The following is a 20,835-nucleotide window of genomic DNA, read 5'->3' as shown; positions in this document are numbered from 1 at the left end:
GGGAGCCCCCCGTGGGACAACCTGATCACACTGTAACCTCCCCAGCGCTTAGGACAGTGCTTTGCACAGAGTAAGCGCTTAACAAATTATTATTGCTATTACAATAATAGTATGTGCTTTGCACATAGTAAGTGCTTAATAAATGCCATTATTATTATTATTATTACAACTAACAATCGCAGGACGGGCCCGCCTTAGGTACCTAGTAGGTTGGGCTCTGCCCCGATGCCCCCAGACACCTGAATGGGGGTAGCGGGGGAAAGTTGGCATCTCACCTTGCCACAGGCCACCATGGAGAGGGCCAGCTGGTACCACAGGTGAAACTCCCCACACGCAAACTTCATGGCTCGCTCCAGGCACTGCGAAAGGGGCCGCGCGGTCAGGGCCAAACAATCAATCAATCAATCAATCAGTCAATCAATCAATCGTACTTATTGAGCGCTTACTGTGTGCAGAGCCCTGGACTAAGCTTAGAACAACAAACCTTTAGGCCGCAGGATCTACTGCCCCCTGCCGGACGGCAGGGAGACCACGGTACCTGCGACCGCAGGCCCTACTGCCCCCTGCCGGCCAGTGGGGAGATCACGGTGCCTCGGGACCTACTGCCCCCTGCCGGACAGTACTGAGAACAACAAACATTCAGAACATAGGACCTACTGCCCCCTGCCAGCCAGTAATGAGAACAACAAACATTTAGACCATAGGACCTACTGCCCCCTGCCGGCCAGTAATGAGAACAACAAACTTTTAGCCCGCAGGACCTACTGCCCCCCGCCGGCCAGTGGGGAGACCACGGTACCTGCGACCGCAGGACCTACTGCCCCCTGCTGGACAGTGGGGAAACCACGGTGCCTCGGGACCTACTGCCCCCTACCGGCCGGTAATGAGAACAACAAACCTTTAGACCGCAGGCCCTACTGCCCCCTGCCGGCCAGTGGTCAGACCGCGGTACCTCTGGTCTCAGGACCTAGTGCCCCCTGCCGGCCAGTACTGAGAACACAAACCTTCAGACCGCAGGCCCTACTGCCCCCTGCCGGACAGTGGTGAGACCACGGTACCTGCGACCGCAGGACCTACTGCCCCCTGCCGGACAGTGGGGAGACCACCGCGCTTCGGGACTTACTGCCCCCTGCCGGCCAGTAATGAGAACAACAAACTTTTAGACCGCAGGACCTACTGCCCCCTGCCGGCCAGTAATGAGAACAACAAACTTTTAGACCGCAGGACCTACTGCCCCCTGCCGGCCAGTAGTGAGACCACGGTACCTGCGACTGCAGGACCTACTGCCCCCTGCCGACCGGTGGGGAAACCACGGTGCTTCAGGCCCTATTGCCCCCTGCCGGCCAGTGGTGAGACCACGGTACCTGCGACTGCAAGACCTACTGCCCCCTGCCGGCCAGTGGGGAGACCACGGTACTTCTGGTCTCAGGACCTACTGCCCCCTGCCGGCCAGTACTGAGAACACAAACCTTCAGACCGCAGGACCTACTGCCCCCTGCCGGACAGTGGGGAAACCACGGTGCCTCAGGACCTACTGTCCCCTACCGGCCGGTAATGAGAACAACAAACCTTTAGACCGTAGGACCTACTGCCCCCTGCCGGCCAGTAGTGAGACCACGGCACCTGCAACTACAGGACCTACTGCCCCCTGCTGGCCGGTGGGGAGACCACGGTGCCTCAGGACCTACTGCCCCCTGCCGGCCAGTAGTGAGACCATGGCACCTGCAACTACAGGACCTACTGCCCCCTGCTGGCCGGTGGGGAGACCACGGTGCCTCAGGACCTACTGCCCCCTGCCGGACAGTAGTGACACCACGGGCCCCGCGACTGCAGGACCTACTGCCCCCTGCCGGACAGTGGTGAGACCGCGGGACCTCAGGCCTCAGGACCTACTGCTGCCTGCCGGCCAGTACTGAGAACACACACCTTTAGACCGCGGGACCTACTGCCCCCTGCCGGACAGTGGGAAGATCACGGGATTTCAGGCCGCTGGACCTACTGCCCCCTGCCGGCCAGTAATGAGAACAACAAACCTTTAGACTCCAGGTCCTACTGCCCCCTGCCGGCCAGTGGCGACACCACGGTACCTGCGACTGCAGGACCTACTGCCCCCTGCTGGCCAGTGGGGAGACCACGGTGGCTCAGGACCTACTGCTCCCTGCCGGCCAGTAATGAGAACAACAAAGCTTTAGACCGCGGGACCTACTGCCCCCTGCCGGCCAGTGGGGAGACTACGGTGCCTCAGGACGTACTGCCCTCTACCGGCCAGTAATGAAAACAACAAACTTTTAGACCGCAGGACTTACTGCCCCCTGCCGGCCAGTAGGGAGACCACGGTGCCTCAGGACCTACTGCCCCCTGCCGGACAGTAGTGAGACCACGGTACCTGCGACTGCAGGCCCTACTGCCCCCTGCCGGCCGGCGGGCAGATCACGGGATTTCCGGCCGCAGGACCTACTGCCCCCTGCCGGCCAGTAGTGAGAACACACACACCTTCAGACCGCAGGCCCTACTGCCCCCTGGCGGCCAGCGGGGAGACGACGGTCCCCTTGCCTGCAGGGCCTACTGCCCCCTGGCGGCCGGCGGTCAGAGCGGGGTATTTCAGGCGCCGGGGCCTACTGCCCCCTGGCGGCCGGCAGTCAGAGCGGGGTATTTCAGACGTCGGGGCCTACTGCCCCCTGGCGGCCCCCCCCGGGATCGGGCGGTACCTCTGACAGCATGACATACTGCCCTCTTCGGCCCAGCGCGATGCTCAGGAGGTCGTAGATGGCCGAGGCCTCCCGGAGGCTCACGGCGCGGTCCTCCTTCTGCTCCGGCGCTCGGCTCAGCACGGCGTCTCGGTTGGCCTGAAGAGCGGTGGGTGGAGGGGGCAAGAATAACAACAATCATCATCATTTGGGTATCTGTTGAGCTCTTACTATGTTTGGTTTTGTTCTCCGTCTCCCCCTTCTAGACTGTGAGCCCACTGTTGGGTAGGGACTGTCTCTAGATGTTGCCAACTTGGACTTCCCAAGCGCTAGTACAGTGCTCTGCACACAGTAAGCGCTCAATAAGTACGATTGATGATGATGATGACTGTCTCTAGATGTTGCCAACTTGGACTTCCCAAGCGCTTAGTCCAGTGCTCTGCACACGGTAAGCGCTCAATAAATACGACTGATTGATGTGCCTGGCAGGGTGATCAGGTTGTCCCACGTGGGGCTCCCAGTCTTCATCCCCATTTTCCAGGTGAGGGAACTGAGGCCCAGAGAAGTGAAGTGACTTGGCCCAAGTCACACAGCTGACAAGCGGCGGGGCCTGGATTTGAACCCATGACCTCTGGCTCTAAGCGCTGGGGAAGGTGATCAGGTTGTCCCACGTGGGGCTCCCAGTCTTCATCCCCATTTTCCAGATGAGGGAACTGAGGCCCAGAGAAGTGAAGTGACTTGCCCCGAGTCACAGAGCTGACAAGCGGCAGGGCCGGGATTTGAACCCATTACCTCTGACTCCCAAGCCTGGGCTCTTTCCACTGAGCCATGCTGCTTCTCAGCAATTGGGGTGAACCTTACCCAGGGCAAATAAATAGTAAAATAAATAAATAAATCGAAATAAATAAATAAATAGTTCAGGCCATTTCCTCGGTCAATCCCTGGGGGAGTCCTGCGGTCAATCAGTCAGTTGCATGTACTGAGCGCTTACTGTGTGCAGAGCACTGTACTAAGCGATTGGGAGAGGACGACAGAACAACGGACACATTCCCTGCCTCCAACGAGCGTACAGTCTAGAGGGCTGTCAGTCTCGGATTATCCATTCTCGCCTCCCCGTCCCTCCGCAGTTCCCCCTTTTCCAGAGAGGTGGGATTTCCGGTAGGAATGGGAGTCCTCCGGGCTGCCTTCCCCTCTCCTCCTCGCCCGTGCCCCTGCCATCATCATCATCATCATCATCATCAATCGTATTTATTGAGCGCTTACTGTGTGCAGAGCACTGGACTAAGCGCTTGGGAAGTCCAAGTTGGCAACATATAGAGACAGTCCCTACCCAACAGTGGGCTCACAGTCATCATCATCATCAATCGTATTTATTGAGCGCTTACTGTGTGCAGAGCACTGTACTAAGCGCTTGGGAAATACAAGTTGGCAACATATAGAGACAGTCCCTACCCAACAGTGGGCTCACAGTCTAAAAGGGGGAGACAGAGAACAAAACCAAACGTACTAGCAAAATAAAATAAATAGAATAGATATGGACAAGTAAAATAAATAAATAAATAAATAGAGTAATAAATCTGTACAAACATATATACATATATACAGGTGCAGTGGGGAAGGGAAGGAGGTAAGATGAGGGGGATGGAGAGGGGGACGAGGGGGACGCCAGTGACTTTCCAAAGCCCGGTGATAGGGTGGGAAGGGACATCGGCAGAGGCATAGGGGTGCGAGATGGATTTTGAGAGGAGGCAGGAGATCTCCTCTTGAGATGCTGCTGGGAAATACGGGAGACTCTTTAGAAGGAGCAGGAGGAGGAAGTGACTGATGAAAAGCTGGGGAAATTTTAGGGAGATCATCTTTGATGGCTACAATTTTCTCAGTAAATTACCGGGCCAGGTCATTAAGGACAAGAAATGGTAGAGGTGGAGGGACAGGGGGTTCAGGAGGGAATTAAACCTCTGAAACAACTGACAAGGGCAATTCATTCATTCGTTCAGTCGTATTTGTTGAGCGCTTACTGTGTGCAGAGCACCGGACTAAGGCCCGCGGCCTTGCCCACCACGCCGGCGTTCACCTGGCCCTCCCCTGGCGCCCCCGTCGCGCCCGCCCGCGGACTCACCATGGACTCGCTGATGAGGAGAAGCAGCAGGGCCTCTTCGATGTTGTCCTGGGGGCAGTACAGGCTGCGGGGTGGGGAGACAAGGTGGGGTGGAAACGCAGCCCGGGTCCAATCAATCAATCGTGTTTATTGAGCGCTTACTGTGTGCAGAGCACTGTACTAAGCGCTTGGGAAGTACAAGTTGGCAGGCCTGCCTTCCTCCGCCCGGATGCCCCGGCTCTCCGCGGGTGGTAACGGGACACCCTCCTGCATGATTCATCCGCTACCCAATACCGCTGCCCCGCCATCCGAGCCCCCCGCCCTCCCCCATCCGGCCCAGAACTTGCCCGTTAGGGCAAGTCCCTTAACTTCTCTGGGCCTCAGTTCCCTCATCTGGAAAATGGGGATTAAGTCTGTGAGCCCCACGTGGGACAACTTGATCACCTTGTATCTACCCCAGCGCTTAGAACAGTGCTTGGCACGTAGTAAGCACTTAATAAATGCCATTATTATTATTATTAAACCGCTCCTCTGGAAATGGCCTTCCCAGACTGAGCCCCCTCCTTCCTCTCCCCCTCGTCCCCCTCTCCATCCCCCCCGTCTTACCTCCTTCCCTTCCCCACAGCACCTGTATATATGTATATATGGTTGTACATATTTATTACTCTATTCATTTATTTTACTTGTCCATATCTATTCTATTTGATTTTGTTAATATGTTTAGTTTTGTTGTCTGTCTCCCCCTTCTAGACTGTGAGCCCACTGTTGGGTAGGGACTGTCTCTATAGGTTGCCAACTTGTACTTCCCAAGCGCTTAGTACAGTGCTCTGCACACAGTAAGCGCTCAATAAATACTATTGATTGATCCTGCTCCCAACCCCCCCATGCCCCAGGGAAGGCCTGGTGAGCTCCTCTAGTGACCGCCCCCTCACCCCCAATTCTCCTCATCAATGATCTAATGAGTCCTTACACCTCCCATGAGAGGTGGGGGTGAATAGGAGGGGGGGTGGAGCTCCCTGATTTACAGGGGGAAACTGAGGCCTAGGGAGGCAGAGTGACGTGTCCAAGGTCACCCAACAGGCCAGGTGCAGGGAAGAACAAGACTGCCAGGGCAGGGCTTTGACTAATGGTCAGCAAGGCCTCTCCTCTGGGGGGGGCAGCGAGGGATGAGGAAGGAGGGGAGGAGGAAGGGAAAAAAGGAGGAGGAGGAGGAGGAGGAGAAGGAGGAGGAGGAGGAGGAGGAGGAGGAGGAGAAGGAGGAGGAGGAGGAGGAGGAGAAGGAGGAGGAGGAGGAGGAGAAGGAGGAGGAGGAGGAGGAGGAGGAGGAGAAGGAGGAGGAGGAGGAGGGATAGGAGGAGGGATAGGAGGAGGAGGAGGAGGAGGAATAGGAGGAGGAGGAGAAGGAGGAGGAGGGATAGGAGGAGGAGGAGGAGGAATAGGAGGAGGAGGAGCAGGAGGAGGAGGAGAAGGAGGAGGAGGAATAGGAGGAGGAGGAGAAGCAGGAGGAGGAAGGATAGGAGAAGGAGGAGGAGGGATAGGAGGAGGAGGAGGAGGAGGAGGAATAGGAGGAGGAGAAGGAGGAGCAGGAGGAGGAGGGAGAGGAGGAGGAGAAGGAGGAGGAGGAATAGGAGGAGGAGGAGGAGAAGGAGGAGCAGGAGGAGGAGGGAGAGGAGGAGCAGGAGGAGGAGGGAGAGGAGGAGAAGGAGGAGGAGGAGGAGGAGGAGGAATAGGAGGAGGAGGAATAGGAGGAGGAGGAGAAGGAGGAGCAGGAGGAGGAGGGATAGGAGGAGGAGGAGGAGGAGGAGGGCTTACTTGTCTCCGGTGTAGAGGTGGGGCCTGCGGAGCGCTTGGGTGACGAAGCCGGTCTCCTCTTTGGTGACGAAGTCGGGCAGCGGAAGCGACAGGGGGCTCCAGTAGCAGTCCTCGCTCAGGGAGTGCAGGAGGACGCCCGCCAACTGCTTGGCCGCCGTCTGCCAAAGGTCACCCCGCGAGACTCGGCGGCGGGCACTCCCTGCCCCCGGGGGACGGGGCGGAAACGGGCCAAGGCGCCCCCCGAACCGCCTCCCCCCGAGGGGACCCGCCGGAGCGGCCGGTCGGGGCTCCCAGGGGGCAGGACGGGGCTTCTGGTGACCACTATCTGGTCACTGTGGGACCACTGTCGGGTAGGGACCGTCTCTATCTGTTGCCAACTTGGACTTCCCAAGCGCTTAGTCCAGTGCTCTGCACGCAGTAAGCGCTCAATAAATACGACTGAATGAATGAATGGTCACTAGTTAATGACCATTAACTAGAGAGTCACGATTAATCACTAGACGCCCTCTAATTAATATTAACGTATTAACTAGAGAAGGAGCGAGGCCTGGCGGATAGAGCCCGGGCCTCGGAGGCAGAGGACCTGGGTTCTAATTCTGGCTCTGCTACTTGTCTGCTGTGTGACTGTGAGCCCACTGTTGGGTAGGGACTGTCTCTATACGTTGCCAACTTGGACTTCCCAAGCGCTTAGTCCAGTGCTCTGCACACAGTAAGTGCTCAATAAATACGATTGATTGATTGATTGATTGATTGGACAGATCACTTCTCTGGGCCTTGGTTACCTCATCAATCATATTTATTGAGCACTTAAAATGTGCAGAGCACTGTCCATCTGTAAAACAGGGACTGAGACTGGGGCCAGGGACGTGGGACAGGGACCGTATCCAACCTTATTACTCTGTACCTGCCCTAGCGCTTAGCACAGTGTCTGACCCATAGTAAGCGCCAAACAAATACCATAAAAAAAAAATGACCACTTCTATTAACGTCTGCCTCCCCCTCTAGACTGCCGACTCGTGGGCGGAGAACCTTTCTACCCAGCTCGGTTCTGTTGTCCTCCCCCATGCGCTTAGTACAGTGCCCTACCCACAGAAAGCGCCCAACGAATACCACTGATTGACTGACCCGACCCAAACCGGGCCTGGCCGGTCCCGCTCCGGAGAGAAGCCGTGTCGCCCAGGGACCCTCAGGGAGTTTCCCCACCAGCCGAGGCCTCGACGGGTCAGGTCATCTAGTCCATCCCCCTGCCTCCAGGCAGGGCGGCCCACAAGCCCACCCTTACAGAGGTAGAGAGGCTGCGGAGAGCAGCGGGGCCCAAGTCGCCTGCCCAACTCTCCCTTCCTGGACCACCCTGGGGTCTCCCCGGACCCCCTCTTGCTGCATTCATTCATTCAATCGTATTTATTGTGCGCTTACTGTGTGCAGAGCACTGTACTAAGCGCTTGGGAAGTCCAAGTTGGGAAGTCACATCCCTATCGCGCCGCCCCCCCAACCTCACCCCAGGCTTTCGGACTCTCCCGGGCCGGGACCGCCGGCCATCTCGCCGCCAACCTCTCGCCCGTGTCCTGCCTCTGGCCTGGAACGCCCTCCCTCCTCTAATAATAATAATAATGGTATTTGTTAAGCGCTTACTATGTGCCAAGCACTGTTTTAAGCGCTGTTTTAGACTGTGAGCCCACTTTTTAGACTGTGAGCCCACTGTTGGCTAGGGACCGTCTCTAGATGTTGCCAACTTGTACTTCCCAAGCGCTTAGTACAGTGCTCTGCACACAGTAAGCGCTCAATAAGTACGATTGATTGATTGATGGGGGGGGAATACAAGGTGATCAGGTTGTCCCACGTGGGACTCACAGTCTTCATCCCCATTTGGCAGATGAGGGAAGTGAGGCCCAGAGAAGTGAAGCGACTTGCCCGAAGTCACCCAGCTGACAAGCGGCGGGGCCGGGATTAGAACCCATGACCTCTGACTCTCAAGCCCGGGCACTTTCCACTGAGCCACGCTGCTTCTCTAACTTGACAGTGACTCTCTCCCTGCCTTCAAACCCTTATTGAGGGCCCATCTCCTCCAAGAGGCCTTCCCTGTCTAAGCCCCCTTTCCTCTTCTCCCACTCCCTGCTGCATCACCCTGACTTCATCCTTTAATAATAATAATAATAATAATAATGGTATTTGTTAAGCGCTTACTATGTGCCAAGCACCGTTATCCCCCCCTCCCAGCCCCACATATCCTTATCCCACAGTCCACATCCTTCACTTATTGATTTCCCTTAATGTCTGTCTGCCCCACTGTAGGGGAATGTGTCTGTTTATCGTCGCACTGAATCCTCCCGAGCGCTTAGTACAGTGCTGTGCGCACAGTGAGCACTCAATAAGTACGACTGAATAAATGAATGAATGAATGGTGGCTGGCTGGGCCTACTGACATCAGGGAGGGAAGGGGGGCAGGCTCACGCAAAATCCTCACCCCTTCTCCCCCGACACGTCCAGCACGCCCCCGCCGCGTGCTTAGGACAGTGCTCTGCACCCAGGAAGCGCTCAATAAATACGATGGAATGAACGACTGCCCGCCAGGAGGGACCCCCCTCACCATCTTGAAGTTCTGGGTGGCTTTGGTTTCCACGGTCCGCAGGACTTCTCTCAGTTCCCTCAGGCCCTTCACGATGTTCCTAGCGGGAGGCAGGAAGGCCGTGAGCCCGACGACGGACTTCCCGGGATGAAGCCGGGCCGCGGGCCCCCCTCAGCTCCCCGGGAACGCCGCCGGTCGGTCGATCCTGTTTGGCGAGAGCTTAATGCGTGCAGAGCGCCATACTAAGCGCTTGGGAGAGGACAACGGGACAATAAACAGATGCAGTCCCTGCCCGCGACGAGCTTACGGTCTAGAGGGAGAGACGGACGATAACGGAGATCGATAAATGACCGGTATGGACGTCAGCGGTGGGGGGCTGGGGCGAGAGGGGATGGAGAGAGGGAGCGAGTCGGGGCGGCCCGGAAGGGAGTGGGAGAAGAGGATGTTGCCAACTTGTACTTCCCAAGCGCTTAGTACAGCGCTCTGCCCACAGTAAGCGCTCAATAAATACGATTGATTGATTGATTGAAAGGAGGGCGCAGTCCCGCCAACCTATTCTGTCGCCCTTGCGTTCGGATTTGCGCCCTTTATTCACTCCGCCCTCAGCCCCACGGGGACTTACGTCCGTATCTGCAACGTCTTTTAATTCATCCATTCGTTCAATCGGATTTACTGAGCGCTGACTGCGTGCGGAGCACTGTACTAAGCGCTTGGGAAGTACAAATCGGCCACATATACCCAACAACGGGTCCCCCTCTAGCCCGAAACAAATCGGCCACATATAGAGATGGTCGCTACCCAACAATGGGTCCCCCTCTAGCCTGAAAGCTCCCTAATAATAATAATAGCATTTATTAAGCGCTTACTATGTGCAGAGCACTGGTCTAAGCGCTGGGGAGGTTACAAGGTGAACAGGTTGTCCCGGGCAATGTGTCTAGACCATGAGCGCGCTGTTGGGTAGGGACCGTCTCTTTATGTTGCCAACTTGGACTTCCCAAGCGCTTAGTACAGTGCTCTGCACACAGTAAGCGCTCAATAAATATGATTGATTGATTGACCCCTGACTCCAAAGCCCGGGCTCTTTCCACTGAGCCACACCACTTCTCTACACAGTTGTCCCCCATGGGGCTCGCAGTCTTCCTCCCTGTTTTCCAGATGAGGCAACTGAGGCTCAGAGAAGTGACTTGCCCCGGGTCACCCGGCAGACACGTGGCGGAGCCGGGATTCGAACCCACGACCCCTGGCTCCCAAGCCCGGGCTGTTTCCACTGAGCCACGCTGATTATCTTGTGCTGCTCCTCCGCCGCTGTTCTCCTCACCGTACCTCGCTCTCGCCTGTCCCGCCATCGACCCCCGGCCCACGTCCTCCCCCGGGCCCGGAATGCCCCCAATCCCTCTGCCCATCCGCCAAGCTCGCTCTCTTCCTCCCTTCAAGGCCCTACTGAGAGCTCACCTCCCCCAGGAGGCCTTCCCACACTGAGCCCCTTCCTTCCTCTCCCCCTCGTCCCCCTCTCCATCCACCCCATCTTACCTCCTTCCCTTCCCCACAGCACCTGTATATATGTATATATGTTTGTACATATTTTTTTTTTACTCTATTTATTTATTTATTTATATTATTTGTACATATCTATTCTATTTATTTGATTTTGTTAGTATGTTTGGTTTTGTTCTCTGTCTCCCCCTTTTAGACTGTGAGCCCACTGTTGGGTAGGGACTGTCTCTATGTGATGCCAATTTGTACTTCCCAAGCGCTTAGTCCAGTGCTCTGCACACAGTAAGCGCTCAATAAATACGATTGATGATGATGATGGTTTTGTTCTCTGTCTCCCCCTTTTAGACTGTGAGCCCACTGTTGGGTAGGGACTGTCTCTAGATGTTGCCAATTTGTACTTCCCAAGCGCTTAGTCCAGTGCTCTGCACACAGTAAGCGCTCAATAAATACGACTGATGATGATGATGATGATGACTGTCTCTAGATGTTGCCAACTTGTACTTCCCAAGCGCTTAGTCCAGTGCTCTGCACATAGTAAGCGCTCAACAAATACGATTGATGATGATGATGATGATGGCGGCGCTTCCTAAACTGCCCCCGCTGACCGGTGGGACCCCCGTTAGTGGTTCCTCCGGCGTCGGGGATGGGGGGGACGCCGGGAGCGGGGACACCGGGGGCGGCCAAACACTCACCCTTTCTTCAGGTTGGCCACGTAGGCGCTCTGCAGTGCCGCTTCCAAGAAGAAGGTGAGCTCAAAGTCCGCAGAGGCGTTACTACCGCTGCTGCTGCTGCTACTGCTGCCCTTCAGATGCCTGGCGTTGGTGCCGTGGGCCGCCTGGAGTCAATCAATCAATCAATCAATCGTATTTATTGAGCGCTTACTGTGTGCGGAGCACTGGACTAAGCGCTTGGGAATCAATCAATCAATCGATCGTATTTATTTAGCGCTTACTTTGGGCGGAGCACTGGACTAAGCGCTTGGGAATCAATCAATCAATCCATCGTATTTATTGAGCGCTTACTGTGGGCGGAGCACTGGACTAAGCGCTTGGGAATCAATCAATCAATCGATCGTATTGGCTGAGCGCTTCCTGTGTGCGGAGCACTGGACGAAGCGCTTGGGAAGCCCAAGTTGGCAACGTCTGGAGACGGCCCCTACCCGACGGCGGGCTCGCAGGCTAGGAGGGGGAGACGGAGAACCAAACCAAACATACTAACAAAATGAAATAAATAGAAGAGACGTGGACAAGTAAAATAAATAAATAAATAAAAATAAATAAATAAATAAATAGATAAATAAATAAATGGATGAATGGATGAATGAATAAACAAATAAATAAAAATAAATAAATAAATAAGTGAATGAATGGATGGATGAATGAATAAATGAATATAAACAAATAAATGAATAAATAAATGAATAAATAAATAAATGGATAAATAAATAAATAAATGGATGAATGAGTGAATGAACATAAATAAATAAATAAATAAATGAATGAATAAATAAATGGACGAGTGAATGAATAAATAAATAAATGGATGAATGAATAAATAAATAACTAGAAATGAATGAATGAATGAATGAATGAAAATAAATAAATAAATAAATGGATGGGTGAATGAGTAAATGAATATAAATAAATAAAAATAAATGAATAAATGAATAAATAAATAAATGGATAAATAAATAAATAAAAGGATGAATGAATGAATATAAATAAATGAATGAATGAATGAATAAATGGACGAGTGAATGAATAAATAAATAAATGGATGAATGAATAAATGAATAAATAAATAAAAATGAATGAATGAATGAATAAATGGATGAATGAATGAATGAATAAATGAACATAAATAAAAATAAATAAATAAATAAATAAATAGATGAATAAATGGATAAATGAATAAATAAATGGATGGATGGATGAATTAACATAAATAAATAAATAAATAAATAAATGGATGAATGAATGAATGAATATAAATAAATAAAAATAAATGAATGAATAAATGAATAAACAAATAAATAAATGGATGAATGAATGAATAAATAAAAATAAATAAATAAAATAAATCAATAAATGAATGAATAAATAAATAAATGGATGGATGGATGAATGAATGAATGAATGAATAAATAAATAAATAAATAAATAAATAAATAGAGTAATAGTTGCAATCCAACTGCAAGTGGTGAGAGAGCAGCAGTTGGGACGTCGGGGTGGCCGATTTTTCGGGTGTCTCTCCCCGCCGCCCCCCTGCTTCCCACCCCAGGGCGGGTGGGCCCCCGCGACCCCCCGCGCCCGCCACCTTCTCCAGCTCCTGCAAGTAGACGTGGGCGATCCAGGACGCCCTCTCGAAGCAGGCCGTCACCTCCTCCTGCCGCTCCGCGAGCCGCGTGTGGGAGGCGATGGAGTTGGGTGACCGCTCCAGGGACAGGCCTGCGAGGAGGGAAGCCAGTCGGACCCCCGGCCGCTCCCCAAACCCACCCCGTCCCGCCCGGGGTGACCCTCGGGCCCCCCACTCTCCGACCTGACTTGGGCCTTTTCCTTCTGGTGCCCCTCCTGGGCTGGCTCAGGCCCCACACCATCACCACGGCAGCAATAATTACGATAATACTAGTAATAATGCTAACAGTAATAATAATAATAATGATAGCACTTATTAAGCGCTTACAAAGCGCTGGGGACGTTACAAGGTCATCAGGTTGTCCCACGGCGGCGGCGGGTGGGGGGGGAAAGGGTCACAAGTCTTAATCCCCATTCTCCAGATAATAATAATAATAATAATCAATCAATCAATCGTATTTATTGAGCGCTTACTGTGTGCAGAGCACTGGACTAAGCGCTTGGGAAGTACAAGCTGGCAACATCTAGAGACAGTCCCTACCTAACAGTGGGCTCACAGCCTAGAAGTGGGTGACAGAGAACAAAACCAAACATACTAACAAAATAAAATTAATAGAATAGATAGGTACAAGTAAAATAGAGTAAGTAATAATAATAATGATGGCATTTGTTAAGCGCTTACTATGTGCACAGCACTGTTCTAAGCACTGGGGGGGGATACAAGGTGATCAAGTTGTCCCACGTGGGGCTCACAGTCGTAATCCCCATTTTACAGATGAGGGAACTGAGGCTCAGAGAAGTGAAGTGGCGTGCCCAAGGTCACACAGCAGACGTGTGGTGGAGCCTGGGATTCGAACCCATGACCTCTGACTCCAAAGCCCGGGCTCTTTCCAATGAGCCACACTGCAGATGAGGTCACTGAGGCCCAGAGAAGTGAAGTGACTTGCCCAAAGTCACACAGCTGGCAACTGGCGGAGCTGGGATTTGAACCCCTAATAATGATGGCATTTATTAATTGCTTACTATGTGCAAAGCACCGTTCTAAGCGCTGGGGAGGTTACAAGGTGATCAGGTTGTCCCACACGGGGCTCACAGTCTTCATCCCCATTTTACGGATGAGGTCGCTGAGGCCCAGAGAAGTGAAGTGACTTGCCCAAAGTCACCCAGCTGGCAATTGGCGGAGCCGAGATTTGAACCCCTAATAATAATAATGATGGCATTTATTAAGCGCTTACTATGTGCAAAGTGCTGGGGAGGTTACAAGGTGATCAGATGGTCCCACGGTGGGGGCTCCCAGTCTTCATCCCCATTTCACGGATGAGGTCGCTGAGGCCCAGAGAAGTGAAGTGACTTGCCCAAAGTCACCCAGCTGGCAATTGGCGGAGCCGGGATTTGAACCCCTGACCTCGGACTCCAAAGCCCGGGCTCTTTCCACTGAGCCATTATTAGAGAAGCCACTGCTCACATAGTACATGCTTAATAAATGCCATCATCACTATTATTATTATTAATGATAGTAAATGTGGGTTTGTTATTGCTTCTCTGTCCTAAGCGCCGGGGTTACCACACTGCAATCAGATACATTCATTCAGTCGTATTTATTGGGCGCTTACTGTGTGCAGAGCACTGCTCTGCTTCTCTAATAGTAGTAATAATAATAATAATAATAATAATAATAGTAATAATAATAATAATAATAGTAATAATAGTAATCGTAGTATTTGGTAAGTACTGACTATGTGGCGGGCACTGTACTGAGTCGTGAAGTAGATACAAGATTGGATACGGGACTCACAGTCTTATTCCCCCCTCACGCCCCTTCATTTTACAGATGAGATAACCGAGGCCCAGAGAAGCAAAGCGACTTGCCCAAGGCCACACAGCAGATAATTATTATTATTACTATTATTAAGTGGCAGAGCCAGGGTTAGAACCCAGGTCCTCCTGAGCTCACCTCCTCCAAGAGGCCTTCCCAGATTGAGCTCCCTTCTTCCTCACCTCCTTCCCCTCCCCACAGCACCTGTCTATATGTTTGTACAGATTTATTCCTCTATTTATTTTACTTGTCCATATTTACTATTCTATTTATTTTAACGATGTGCATTTAGCTTTAATTCTATTTGTTCTGACGCCTTGACACCCGTCCGCATGTTTTGTTTAGTTGTCCGTCTCCCCTTTCGAGACCGAGAGCCCGTTGTGGGGTACGGACCGTCTCTGTTGCCGAATTGTAGTCTCCCGAGCGCTCAGTCCAGTGCTCTGCACACAGTAAGCGCTCAATAAATACGACCAAATGAATGAATGAAACTCCCAGGCTTGTGCTGTATCCATCAGGAAACGCTGCTGTATCTTTTTTGTTTCTATGGCATTTGCTGGGCGCTTACTAGGTGCCATGTGCTGGAGTAGAGACGAGCTAATTCATTCATTCAGTCAATCAATCAATCGTATTTATTGAGCGCTTACTATGTGCAGAGCACTGTACTAAGCGCTTATTCAGTCGTATTTATTGAGCGCTGACTGTGTGCAGAGCACTGTACTGAGCGCCTGGGAAGTACAGGTTAATCAGGTTAGACACAGCCCATGTCCCACGTGGGGCTCGCGGTCTTCATCCCCATTTGGCAGACGAGGTAACTGAGGCCCGGACAGGTGAAGCGAGTTGCTCCGTATCACAGAGCGACAAGTGGTGGTGCTGGGATTAGAACTCAGGTCCTCTGACTGTCAGGCCCGGGCTCTACCCGTTAGAAGACGCTGCTTCTCACTGTTCCCAAGCGCTTAGTACAGTGCTCTGCACACAGTAAGCGCTCAATAAATACGATTGAATGAATGTATCTGATTGCAATGTGGTATCTCCAGCCCTCAGGACAGAGAAGCAATAACAAACCCACAATTACTATCATTAATAATAATAATAATAATGGTTTTTGTTAAGCGCTTACTATGTGCAAAGCACTGTTCGAAGCACTGGGGAGGTTACAAGGTGATCAGGTTGTCCCACGGGAGGCTCACAGTCTTCATCCCCATTTGACAGATGAGGGAACTGAGGCCCAGAGAAGTGAAGTGACTTGCCCAAAGTCACACAGCTGACAAGTGGTGGAGCCGGGATTTGAACCCATGACCTCTGACTCCAAAGCCCGGACTCTTTCCATTGAGCCACGCTGCTTCTCACTATCATCATTATTACTATTAATAATAATAATAACAATAATAATGATGGCATTTGTTAAGCGCTTACTATGTGCAAAGCACTGTTCTAAGCGCTGGGGAGGTTACAAGGTGATCAGGTTGTCCCACGGGGGGCTCACAGTCTTCACCCCCATTTTATAGATGAGGTAACTGAGGACCAGAGGAGTGAAGTGACTTGCCCAGAGTCACATGGCTGACAGTTGGCAGAGCCGGGATTTGAACCCACGACCTCTGACTCCAAAGCCCGGGCTCTTTCCACTGGGCCATGCTGCTTCTCATTAGTATTATTAGGGTTGCTAGGAGACTGGATCAAACGCTCTCACTTCCCCAAAGCGCTGTGGCGTCACTCATCTCCTTTTAACCTCCCCGCGATCCTGGGCAGGGATCATTCCGCCCATTCTACAGAGGGGGAAGACTGAGGCCCAGAGAGGTTCAGCAACTTTTTCGAGGTCACCCAGCAGGCCGGGGGCAGAGGCGGGCCCAGATCCGGCTGCGGGCCAAGATTGGGGGCGGCCAGTACTGGGAGTGGGGGAGGCTCCCCTTGTTCCGGGAGTCGCCTCTAGGCTGAAAGCTCATTCATTCATTCATTCAGTCGTATTTATTGAGCGCTTACTGTGTGCAGAGCACTGGACTGAGCGCTTCTTGTGGGCGGGGAACGTGGCTACAACCCTGCTCCTCTTCCAAGCGCTTAGTACAGTACCCTGCACACGGTAAGCGCTCAATAATAATAATAACGATGGCATTTATTAAGCGCTTACTCCGTGCCAAGCACTGTTCTAAGCGCTGGGGAGTTTACAAGGTGATCAGGTTGCCCCACGTGGGGCTCACAGTCTTCATCCCCATCCGTTCAATCGTACTTATTGAGCGCTTACGGTGTGCAGAGCACTGTACTAAGCGCTCGCATTTTACAGATGCCATTATGTTTTACCCCAGTTTCCAGATGAGGTCACAGAAGTGACGTGACTTGCCCACAGTCACCCAGCTGACAAGTGGCGGGGGCCGGGATTCGAACCCACGACCTAGGGACCGTCTCTATATGTTGCCAACTTGTACTTCTCAAGCGCTTAGTCCAGTGCTCTGCACACAGTAAGCGCTCAATAAATATGACTGGATGAATGAATGAATGACCTCCGACTCCAAAGCTGCTCTTTCCGCTGGGCCACGCTGCTTCCTGCTTGCTCAATAAATAGGACGGATTGATTGATTACAGGGCTGTACACCCGCGGGGACAAATGGTGGGAGGACAGGGTGGGTTTGGTGAGTGGCGGCGGTTTCCTCTGGCTCTTCCCACCAAGGTTCCCATTTTCCAGGGCGAGGGCCGTCGGGCCCCGGGGTGGGTGGGGGGCACGGGGGCGGCCCAGAGGCGGCCCTGAAGGTGGCTGAGGTCGACCAGGATGACCCCGTGGTGGCCAGAGGAGTGGAGGCCCAAGGCCCGGGAGGCCCAGGGAGTCCGACGGGGCGGGTGGGGGGCATGGGAGTGGCCCAGAGGTGGCCCTGAAGGTGGCTGAGGTCAACCAGGATGACCCCGTGGTAGCCAGAGGAGTGGAGGCCCAAGGCCCGGGAGGCCCAGGGAGCCCGACGGGGCGGGTGGGGGGCACTGGAGTGGCCCAGAGGTGGCCCTGAAGGTGGCTGAGGTCAACCAGGATGACCCCTTGGTAACCAGAGGAGTGGAGGCCCAAGGCCCAGGAGACCCAGGGAGCCCAACCGGGTGGGTGGGAGGCACGGGAGCGGCCCAGGGGCAGCCCTGAAGGTGGCTAAGGTCAACCAGGATGATCCCGTGGTAGCCAGAGGAGTGGAGGCCCAAGACCCAGGAGGCCCGGGAGGCCCAGGGAGCCCGACGGGGTGGGTGGGGGGTGCGGGAGCGGCCCAGAGGCGGCCCTGAAGGTGGCTGAGGTCAACCAGGATGACCCCGTGGTAGCCAGAGGAGTGGAGGCCCAAGGCCCAGGGAGCCCGACGGGGCGGGTAGGGGGCACGGGAGTGTCCCAGAGGCGGCCCTGAGGTGGCTGAGGTCAACCAGGATGACCCTGTGGTGGCCAGAGGAATGGAGGCCCAAGGCCCGGGAGGCCCAAGGCCCAGGGAGCCCGACAGGGTGGGCGGGGGGCATGGGAGCAGCCCAGTGGCGGCCCTGAAGGTGGCTGAGGTCAACCAGGATGACCCCGTGATGGCCAGAGGAGTGGAGGCCCAAGGCCCGGGAGGCCCAGGGAGCCCGACGGGGCGGGGCCGGGCTTGGCTTTCGAGTGACAGCCGGTGGGGGTGAGGACCCCCTCCCGCCCCGTCCCCCTCTCCCACCCCGGGACGGAGAACCGGTTCACACGGCCGACCGAGGCGTGGGCGATCCGGCTCCGCGGGGCTCCCGGGCAAGCGGAATCCAACTCCGACCGCGTGCGCGGGCTGGCGGTGGGTCGGGCCCGGGTGGGGGCAAAGGGGTGGGACGGGAAGGGCCCGGCCGAATCCACGGGGCCGGCCTCGCCGCTCGGGCACTAGATGCAGGCGGCGGGGCCTGCCAACTGAGTCAAGGCCGGATGGTGGGGAGCGGACGAGGACGGAAGGCCCGGTCTCGCTCTCGCTGTCTCTCTCACAGGACGTGAGGCCTTCCCGGGAGACCCCCGGCTTCTCCCGCCGGGCCTTCGGCCCCCAGCCGCTCCAGAGAACCACAGGTCTCTTTGGCCAAGTGTGGAGGTCTCCGTCTCTGGGCCAGAGAGGCCGACGGGCAGCGGAGCAGACGGTGGGCAGGCACCGGTCTGGCCCGTGACACCCCAGGCCGGAAGGGCTGCCCTTCCAGCAGGGAGTGGCCCCCATCCCACCCTAAAGTCCACCCCAGGGTCCATCCCGGGGTCTTCCGGGCCCCCAGCCCGGCCCCCCAAATCGAGCACCAGGGTCCTGCCGGCCGGGGGAGGGAGGGGCCGAGCATCCCTCCCTCGCCTCCCCGCTCCAGCCCCTCCACCCCGACATCGGGCAGCCGAGGGATGATCCGTGGGCCCCGACAGAGGAAGCGGAGGCGTCTCTCAGACTGCCCGGTCACGGGGGTGTGAGTCACGCTGGGCCACGGGCAAGGGAGGAGGAGAAAGGAAAGGAGGAGGAAGAGCACAAGGGGAAGGAGGGACAGGGAGAGGGAGAAGAGATTCCCTTCCCAGCTGCCACATCTCCCCCAGCCCCATCCTCCTCCTCCTCCTCCAGGAGGTCCTCCCCGGTGCCAGGCTCTCCAGCCTTCCCGTGAAGAGCTACATCCTTACCCCCTCCTGGCTCCAGTTTGGTTTGGATCCCGGCCCCCCAGCTAGGGTGCCAGCTAAGCTCCCCACCCGTCCCTCACCCTCCGCTAAGCAGCGGGCACGGCCTTGCCAACCCGAGACGCGGCCCGGGGCTCCCCAGCCAGAGAGGAGGGGGAGGAGGGAGGTGGTGCCCCCCCCGCGCCCCCCCAAAAGCCAGACCACCGTGCTCGGGGACAAGGCGCCGGTTACCTACCCATCGAGGACCTGTGGCCAGCGGAGTTGTCGGCCCCCTAGCAAGCTGGAGGATAAAGCTGAAAGGGACAGAAAGCAGGGTAGAGACAGCAGATAAATGGGGCACCGTCCAGAAGAGGACTGACAGCAGCGGAGGAGGATGGGAGGGAGGAGGAAGAGGAGGAAGAGGGGACAGGTGCCAGACCCCCGGGGGACCGTGTTGCTTTTGGGCAAGCCTCAGGGGCCGGAATACCAATCCGGGCCTGGAGAATCCAAACCCACAGGATTCAGGGGCGCTCCCCTCCCATCCCCCTCCACCCACCCCCTTTCCCTCCCCCAGCCCCCTGTGAAGGCAGAGGTGCCACCAGCTTGGCACGCTCCGCCGGGGGGGGTTCACAGGCCTTGGGGGTCCCGGGCGGGCTAAACTCAATCCCCTCTTGAGCCCAGGCCGGCTTAGACCGATGGGGAACCACTGAGACCAGACTGAGCCCCCCTTTTCCTCTCTCCCATCCCCCCCAGCCTACCTCCTTCCCCTCCCCACAGCACCTGTATATATATATATATATATATATACCTGTATATATATACATATATATATCTGTACAGATTTACTACTCTATTTATTATTTATTTATTATTTTACTTGCCCATATCTATTCTATTTATTTTATTTTGTTAGTATGTTTGGTTTTGTTCTCTGTCTCCCCCTTTTAGACTGTGAGCCCACCGTTGGGTAGGGACCGTCTCTATGTGTTGCCAACTTGGACTTCCCAAGCGCTTAGTACGGTGCTCTGCACGCAGTAAGCGCTCAATAAATACGATTGATTGATTGATTGATCTGTACAGATTTACTACTCTATTTATTATTTATTTATTTATTTATTTTACTTGTACATATCTATTCTATTTATTTTCTTTTGTTAGTATGTTTGGTTTTGTTCTCTGTCTCCCCCTTTTAGACTGTGAGCCCACTGTTGGGTAGGGACCGTCTCTATGTGTTGCCAACTTGTACTTCCCAAGCGCTTAGTACGGTGCTCTGCATGCAGTAAGCGCTCAATAAATACGATTGATTGACTGATTGATTGATCTGTACAGATTTTCTACTCTATTTATTATTTATTTATTAATTTATTATTTATTTATTTATTTTACTTGTCCATATCTATTCTATTTATTTTCTTTTGTTAGTATGTTTGGTTTTGTT

The 20,835-nt window shown here is 54.1% G+C and overlaps 1 protein-coding gene across 3 annotated transcripts in view; it reads right to left on the bottom strand.

Moving 5' to 3' along the window:
• Positions 1–20,835, bottom strand: part of TTC7A (tetratricopeptide repeat domain 7A) — a 64,452-nt gene that overhangs the window by 22,396 nt on the left and 21,221 nt on the right. Inside the window, exons 2-9 of one of the 3 annotated variants that reach the window (XM_038751178.1) lie at positions 19,654–19,711; positions 12,974–13,104; positions 11,350–11,492; positions 9,185–9,263; positions 6,598–6,755; positions 4,807–4,870; positions 2,709–2,846; positions 276–359 (exon numbers count right to left, since the gene is read on the bottom strand). In XM_038751178.1, coding sequence (XP_038607106.1) covers positions 276–359; positions 2,709–2,846; positions 4,807–4,870; positions 6,598–6,755; positions 9,185–9,263; positions 11,350–11,492; positions 12,974–13,104; positions 19,654–19,657 — 801 coding nt within the window. In that variant the 5' untranslated portion in view covers positions 19,658–19,711. The remainder of the gene's footprint in view (positions 1–275; positions 360–2,708; positions 2,847–4,806; positions 4,871–6,597; positions 6,756–9,184; positions 9,264–11,349; positions 11,493–12,973; positions 13,105–19,653; positions 19,712–20,835) is intronic. The other 2 variants (XM_038751176.1, XM_038751177.1) reach the window with 2 other exon arrangements.

The sequence above is a fragment of the Tachyglossus aculeatus genome, chromosome 9 (genome assembly GCF_015852505.1).
Source record: "Tachyglossus aculeatus isolate mTacAcu1 chromosome 9, mTacAcu1.pri, whole genome shotgun sequence".
NCBI classification, from domain to species: domain Eukaryota; kingdom Metazoa; phylum Chordata; class Mammalia; order Monotremata; family Tachyglossidae; genus Tachyglossus; species Tachyglossus aculeatus.
This window is presented reverse-complemented; position numbering and strand designations above follow the sequence as displayed.